This window comes from Haplochromis burtoni, unplaced genomic scaffold (genome assembly GCF_018398535.1).
Source record: "Haplochromis burtoni strain Fernald_Lab_line unplaced genomic scaffold, NCSU_Asbu1 Contig_1031, whole genome shotgun sequence".
Taxonomy (NCBI): Eukaryota; Metazoa; Chordata; class Actinopteri; order Cichliformes; family Cichlidae; genus Haplochromis; species Haplochromis burtoni.
In genome coordinates, this window is record NW_024583392.1 from 75,950 (window position 1) to 84,423 (window position 8,474).

Genomic DNA, 8,474 nt, shown 5'->3' on the forward strand with positions numbered 1-8,474 from the left:
GTTCTATCGCCCAGCTCTACTCTAAACAGATACTAAGTGTTTCATTTCAATTCATCAGATTTACAAAGGGGAAAATAAAGCTCTGAACTGACCATTGTGTTATTCTCTAAGAGTTTGATGGGCAACATCTTTTTGTTAATCAAAATTATACAACTTTTCAGGAAACTTTAGTTTTCCAAACAATATATTTTTAGAGTGTCTTTTCATTTCTACTTACTGGAAGCTGGAAAAATGTTTTTGGTGCATGTAATAGACAGAAGCAAAAAGCAAACTAAAACAAAGATCAATTGTCAGTATTTTGATTAATTACTCAACACATTAGTCTTGTGATTTCATTTTTGTTTTTTCCCCTTTCTAAAAACCCAAAGACAGCCCAGCTGTCTAGTTGTGTCAGTGCATTTAAATTTAAAACCTTTATAAGAATTATATGTTACTGTTCTCTGTGATAAGTCTCTGATGCATGTTTTTCATATAGAAAATGTTCACTACGTGCGTCATCTTCGTCAAATTTTTGAATTGATTACATTTTCAGAGTCAAATGAGGATTCGTCTAAGTTTCTGGAGGGCACAGGTGCTGTGTGTGGAGGAAGTCTAGGCTTTTAGGTGATCGTTTGGAGCTCATCATCTATTCCCTTTTTCAAGAATTTATTTTCTCATAAGCCTCACGGTCAGCTGTGATTTAACTGGTCTACTTAAATCTTTAGTTTTGAATAATTCTGAAAGAATAACTACAAATTGACCAACATCCTAGCAACATGAAGGCTACATGACAGAATTGCACGCTCAATACAGGAAATCTCTCATTCTCTAGTACAACATAACCACTTTCGTGTGCTATCCTCCTTTAACGCTAAAACATCTAGGCGTGGCCTTTTGTCAGTGTCCACGCTGCTCCGCCTCAGTCTGCAGCTTCATCTCCACAGCTTTGCTGCTCAGACCTAAAACTATTTGACTCTGGGTTTCCTTCTTTATTTGCTTGGATTAGTTCTCCACACCCTGGACTATTTCTCCTCAGTTCATCTACGTTTAACCCATTACGTCAAAGCTAATTACCTTACTTCTTAGGCAGTTGCTCTTGACTTTACACAAGTTTAATTTGAGTAAACAGCTTTAGATTCCTCGGTAGTCTTTGTACATTTGCACCCTGATCATTGAAAAGCTCAGAAATGAGCGTACTTGCTATAAAACTTTAGGATGCTGTTCTTATCCTTACATACGTGTGTGTCTGTGTGATAGATATTTATATCTAATGTAAATTGCACCCAAAATGTCTTTTTGTGTTACTTTACCTCTTTTGTTTTGCAGCATGACGGACTAAATCTGAATTTAATTTTGTGCTGTTATACAACATAAAATGAATCTATAATTTTATTTATATAATGCCAAATCACAGCAACAGTCACCTCAAGACCTTTTATATTGTAAGGCGAAGACCATATAATAATGCTAACCTTGTATTTAGTAGGGGTGCAACGATACACAAAATTCACGGTTCGGTTCGATACTTTGGTGTCACGGTTCGATATTTTTTTGATACAAAAAAATGTTCATGCCTTTTTAATTTGTCATTTATTAAAATTATAAATATATATTTTAACTCAAAAGTACAGTTTTTAAATTTAACCCTAACCCTTGTGCGTGTTTTTTATTTTGACAGCGAATGCGCACCTGCGGACCACTTATGTGCAGCCCTGGTTATTTAGCTCATCATATTGCAGCCACAGAAATTCTTTTGTCCATGAAACCATAAAGCTGCACTTTCTTTTTGCCTTATAGTCTGATTTGTCATAACTTTTCCGTTTTGTGGTAAGCTTTTCTTTGGCTGTCACTTCTTCACCCTGACCTGTCTTATTTGGCTCAGCAGAACTAAAATATATATCCTGCTGCTTTTACACACGCACTCACATAAGCTCAGCGATTCTCTGCGCGATCAACCTCTCACATGTTTAAGCTTGCTGCGGGAGATTTCACTTGTCATGTTTGCATAGTAAGCTAACGATTGATAAGACGATGTCAGAGGAATTGGTGCACAAATTATCATCACTCACAGATCAGTGCTGTCGCTCTCTATACACAGTTCGCACGATTGCAAAGTGAAAGCAAAAAACAAGCGCAAATTCAAATGCGATTTCAATATGTCACATATTGACAGTGGCTCACCGATGCCAATGACATAATTACCCAGCTACATTTCCGAAAGAATGCAAAAGCATTGACATATATATTTCCTTCCTACAATAGCCCGACGGGCAGGGCAGAGATAGATTTTGGTAGCCCGACTGGAAAAATCGCTAGCCCCGGGACGTCGGGCTAGCGATTTTGCGAGCCCTGTATCTGATTGAGGAATCACTCATCTTTGGAAAAGAGAGTTTATTACAGAGAAATGGCTCTTTCCAAAATAAAAGCTATACTATACGCTTCTTCTGGGCTATATTCTCAGCAGCATATTAAACATATCAGGTCCCCATAAGGAGAATCATGTGCTAACGGCTGTCTAAATGACTCGGGTAAAGTTTGTAGCATGCATGCTTGTTGTTTTTGTCTTTGCACTAGGATGATGTCGGCGTAAATGTGCAGTCATATTCGTTGTGTTCCCACTAGTGCTTTCAGGTTAATCTCGTTGAAATGACCTTAACGCCACAACACGGCAAATCTCCGTTAACGAGCTACCCCTGATCGCCCGTGCATGGGGCTAGACGGCCAACACGTTAACGAGCTAACTGCGCTAACACACTAGTTCCCACCCATGTAATTGAGCATTGCGTGGCACATCCAACATACTGTTTTACTTTAGTCCATGACGCTTACCTTCAGGGTCATACGTCACATGAAAACCAAAATAATTCCAAATGCCAGATCTGAATGAGGGTGGGGGAGGTTCAATTTGCCATGTTGCAAGGAGAGCTTAACTTCTGTCTCGCTAGCTTGCCCTGCGCTCTTCCTTCTGACGATGCTGTCTGTGTTGAGCGCTCAGTGGATCTGCGCTCGACAGTGCAGCCTAGGCGGAGTAGTCGAACGCAGATTCACTGAGCGCTCAACACAGACAGCATCGTCAGAAGGAAAGTTGATAAAATAAATTACAAATGTTGTATTGTTCGATACATATGCGTACCGAACCGAAAGCACTGTATCGAACGGTTCAATATCGATACGAATATCGTTGCACCCCTAGTATTTATATTTCATAAGTGGGTGTTTGCTGTTTTGTTTTTTACATGTTGCTCTTTCAGGTTTTAGAAAACTTTTCAGATGCACCCATGACTCCTAAACAAATTCTGCATGTCATCCAGACCAAGGGGCTGAAGGAGATGAGGTCAGAAACACGCACACACACAAAAATTTGCAAGCTGATAATAATAATAGCAGGCTGCAAATGTATGCACACACTCACCTGAGAATAACAGATGAGGATCTATGATAAAGTGCAGTGACAACTATTTGTCCATTATTTATCCTGATTGAAAAAGCCATATTTATAAGTAGTAGTGTAATCTTAGATGAAGTACTGATTGATAGATGACAAACTATATGTGGTGCTGAAGTTGTAGTAGTAGTTTTTTCTAAAACATTGTGGTTTACAAATTCACAGAATTTTAACCTATTATTTGAATGATGCATTTATATATTTTTAATGCTCTTATTCTGTTTTTAGCAGGAAATGAACTGATCATGTATTAGCTGAAATGTCACTGTTTATAAATTAAGTTTTTTCCCCCCTCTTTACATGGACGGTTTGGCCTGCTGCTGATCTAAACAGAAGGTATGTTGGTCAATACATATTATTGTATATGTTACACATTGATATGCACATTTTTACAATTGGGTGTTCGTGAAACGTCATGGTGGCACATCAAGTTTTCGATTGTTTGCCATGAAGTACGAAGCTGCTGTAACTGGAAGTGTGTGTGTGTGTGTGTGTGTGTGTGTGTGTGTGTGTGTGTGTGTGTGTGTGTGTGTGTGTGTGTGTACATGTGTACAGTGGTACAGCTCCTTTGGCCTGCCTGGTCACCATGCTGCATTCCCAAGTGAGAGGGGATCGAGTCAAGAACAGTATCTTCTTCAAGCTACCTGGACGAATGAGTCTTTTTACTCTCAAGGTACTGAATCAACAATTCCCAAAATAATATTCTCCCAAATTCTGATGCAACTCTCAGCTTGTGTTCGTTATATTCACAGTGGTGAATCTTTGCTACAAAAGTACTTGCTCACTGACTTATTACTAAATATTTGTACTAGTAGCTCCTGAAGTGCTCCACTTTTTTCCTAAACACCTGATGTTTTGATTGTTTAAAATTCTTCTTTGCACTGTTGGATTTGACAGTGTACATTATGCCTGCGGAGAATACTGTTATTAAGAAGGGCATCGCCTACTCTGCACTCTTTTGCTCTGTAGAAAAACGCTCCCCAGTGGACAAAGGCAACCTCGGAGTCAGAGACACCATCAGAGCCGGCTGGGGGTACGACACCCCCAGCTTCCAGCAGCAGCACCCCGGCAGCAGGCTCAGCCGTGGCCCCAGTTGGTCCCACTGAGGCCACTGAACAGGAGAGCTGCGACTCCACTGAGACTACTGCTGCTGCCAGTGTGGACAATGATGGTAACATCATTAAGCCGTGTGCTGGTCACCTCTTAGTGTGCATACCACATCCAGGGCTCTAGACTAACTTTGGGCGCACAAAAGTTAGGCGCACACAAATTCTATAATAATTTATATAATAGAATGTGTTTTTCTGGATACACTGTGCTTTTTCAGCTTTCAAAGAGTGATGACACCGTGTCAGAGCACTGGCTATGAATTTCAGAAGGATCAGGCCTTAACTTAACAGAAAAGTTAGCAATAGTTCTTTTCCTATTACAGCTATATCCACTTCTTGTCCGAGGTCATTTAAGTGAAGAAAAGAAAAAGACAGCTGCCGACAGCGCTGTAAACAACGGTAGACTGGTGGGTAATAAGCGAATGAATAATACAGATTGGAGACGGGAAACTGTTCTTGAAGTACAGAGAGAGAGCTAGCTGTGCATGAAGTGTGATTTTAATAGTCGTGGAAGCAAAACAGCAAAATTCATGACGACATTAATCAAATGTGAAGCGCAGTTTGCTGCTTCTTTTGCTGCTGGCTCGGTGAATTTTGGTTGGAGAGACAAAACCTGCAGCTCAGAATCAGCACAAAAAGACGTAATCACAGCGCGGACCGGACGCATCAGGATCGCTAAGCTCCGACAGCGTGTCCGTCTACGGGCCGTCGGGTGAGAAAGCCGAGAAAGACAAAGCTGATTCTGATGCGTCGGTGCTCTGTGTTTACGTCTTTGTGTGGAATCCGTGTACCTGCTCTCATTTGCTGTTTGGTTGTTGTTGAAATGGTTTTGTGAGCTTTAATCTGAGAATCTGGCGTTTCTGGCAAAACACAGTTATATTTAAAAGTCGATTCAGGATTTAATGAATTGATATCGCTTTATTCAAGCTACTCACCTCCCACTTCCACCTGCACTTTCAACTGGACCACGGCCAATCAGAGAGGTCCCGCCCCTTACTATCTCTGATTGGTTTAGTCCACGATAGGGGCATAATGTGTGTCTGTTGTTGACCACAGGGAAGGTTGCAGATTTTTTTTTTTTTTTTGCTACCCGAACAGTTGGTCGCACAGGTGCAACCAAATATTTTTTTTTAGTCGCACCACTGAAAAATTTGGTCGCATTTGCGACCAAATTGGTCGCACTCTAGAGCCCTGACATCCCTTTGTCTTTTCCTTAATGATGCTATGCAGTCATTCTGTTGGTCTAGTTGTTTGCAGCTCCACCTCAGCAGTGGTGCTTTGCTAGTCAGAGAGCTAAAACAAAAGGTAAACAGTAAATGATGGCAAGATAGTGTCCTGTATACTGAACTGCATATCAGTAAGACGTACCAATTTAGCACATTTATATTCTCGGATGTGTTCGTTACATTGAATTAATTAGGATGTCCGAGTCTGATGTGGCCTTACAGATAAAAAGTGTCTGTCACTCCAGACCATGTAAATCATGAAGATGACTTGATTCCTTGGCCCCTGTTATGCAGCAGCCAGTAGTAAAAACAAAATTCCTTTATTTGGGAGAAAAAATTTTGTTTTCCATCAATCAATAAAAACTTTGTTTTATAAATATGGGGGAGTCTGGGCAGTGGGCTACCAGAACTTAAATAATTTTACACATTTATCATGTAAAAACACTGACATGCACTGTTATATATTATGATCTGTCAGGGATTAAATGTGTAGTTACAGTTCTTTTCTTTTTTTTTCTTTTTTCTGTCTTATCTCCTGGTCAGTATTACTCTGTGATGCAGTGCCTGTCCTCTGTTTGTTTTCCTGGGGCATTCAAACTATTTGAAACAGACATTTCTGTTACTCAGTCTCATTGTTTCTGATATTTTGTAATCAAAGCTGAGAAATGTAAATGAAATGAGAATCCCCTTTGAGGCTCAGTGCAATAACACATCCCAGAGATCCGCATGTGGGTCGACTTGATTCATTTATAAATGTGCATAAGAGTCAAAACCACAAGATCTGTTGACAGAACTGTACAAAGAGGCTTTTATGCACTTTATTTATTTTAAAGTAACCATTTTACTAGACTGAAAACAATAATGGTGTCATTAATAGAGATTAAGGTCAAATTTGTCAATATTGGGTAGAAGCCACAAATAAGCTTGAGTTTGGGTAGAAGCCATTTCATCGTCTTAGTTAAGACGTAAAAAATTTAAGTTCTGTGCTACTTGCGGCTGCACGCCCACCTTGTAAATGTTAAGTGTATCTGCTGTTTGCAAACATGTGGAATAGTGATTATTTTTCTTTGGCTTGAAGCTTCGGTTGATGAGAGTTCATCCAGCGCCTCCTGCTCCGTGGAGCTACAGGCTCCAAGCAGCCAGCCTCAGACTCGCCTCAGCAGGTCAGCAGGACAGCAGGGTCGCACTGACACACAGCAGACCCAGCACGCGCAGACCAGACTGAGCCGCTCAAGACAGGTAGGGCCCTGCATGACACTATTTGTGGCTCCATGTCTAAAAAGAAATGTGATGTGTTTACTAGTCACACTTTTTAAGCAGTCTGCAATGTCATGCTGTACAGTACTTATACTGTGCTGCTGCCTAATTGTGTGTAACATAGATATGCAACACTTCATTCAGTCATTTCAGAATCATTTTTTATATAGCAGAATTAAAAGTAATGTATATAATTTAGCTAAGAAGGTAGACCAGTTTATCTACTAAACAAAAGCCTGGTGGTGTGATTCCAGTCTGCATACCAAATCCAAAGCCTTGAGCAAGGTACTAACCCCAAGGTACTATCAAGAGAGTTGAATCAAGAGTGTAAATGTTGGCTAGAAAAAGTTGGTGTGAAGCATGTTGTGTGAAGAGTGCTCAGCTAGAATAGAAAAGCACTATATAGGAAATGCTCCTTTTACCGTTTGGCTTATTTTGCAAAAAATTTTAAACATTTAAAACTGTTGAGTAGGGCTGCCACAAACGATTATTTTGATAGTTGACTAGTCACCAATTATTTTTGTGATTAGTCAACTAATCAGATCATGCATCCATTGGACGTTAAACACACAGCTTATTGCACCAGCATGCGTCTGCTCTTATATGACTATCATTACATTAAACACTTCAAGCTGTAAGCTATGTGCTAACTAAAAATAAAGACAAGATGATAGTTTATTAAAGTTTTAATGAAATTTGCAGATGGTCTCGGTGGAGTTTAATAAACTCGGCCGTCTGTTCTTTCTATGTAAAATATATCAGGACACTGGAGTAAACTCTCGACCATCTCACACTTCTGTTTAATCAGTTCTTATATATCATGTTTAACCTGAGTAGCGAAAGACTGCGGGGGGTTTGAAAATGATGTGCCAGGAGTTCGCTGTTCTCGCCAGCTCTAGTGAGCCTTGAACCCTCTAGCTATCGAGCTGGTGGGTAACGGACGTCTCTGAAAACATCAGAGCACTTTTACAAATATGTGATGTCTTGATAAACCGAGCAGATATTTCTGTCTTCGAATTTTGACATGCTTCGCCGCATCCCTGTAACGTAATTGGCCTACAAATGCGGCCTCTGAAGGATGCTGCCGCTGAATTTGAACACAGCTATGAAACCAGACACTGCTTTTTCTTCTTATTCGGGGTTTAACGGCAGCTGGTATCCCTGGACATGCAGTGCTGCCATCTTCTGTTTCAGTCCGTTATTACACTCTTAAATCCTACTACTTATTCATGCGTCTTTCGGGATCTTACAAAGCTTCAAACGACGCGTCGATTATGAAATTAGTCGTTGACGATTTTAATACTCGACGTAATCGCGACTAGTCGACTATTTGTGGCAGCCCTGCTGTTGAGCATAGTTCTTACTGTGTTACAGTGGGGCAAAAAAGTATTTAGTCAGCCACCGATTGTGCAAGTTCCCCCACTTAAAATGATGACAGAGGTCAGTAATTTGCACCAG

The 8,474-nt window shown here is 40.3% G+C and overlaps 1 protein-coding gene across 1 annotated transcript in view; it reads left to right on the top strand.

The window, feature by feature from the left end:
• LOC102292987 (polycomb group protein ASXL1) overlaps positions 1–8,474 on the top strand; it is a 21,950-nt gene that overhangs the window by 5,367 nt on the left and 8,109 nt on the right. The window contains exons 2-6 of the mRNA XM_042216377.1: positions 3,231–3,313; positions 3,758–3,760; positions 3,980–4,097; positions 4,394–4,595; positions 6,838–6,998. Of these exons, the coding sequence (XP_042072311.1) occupies positions 3,231–3,313; positions 3,758–3,760; positions 3,980–4,097; positions 4,394–4,595; positions 6,838–6,998 (567 nt within the window). The remainder of the gene's footprint in view (positions 1–3,230; positions 3,314–3,757; positions 3,761–3,979; positions 4,098–4,393; positions 4,596–6,837; positions 6,999–8,474) is intronic.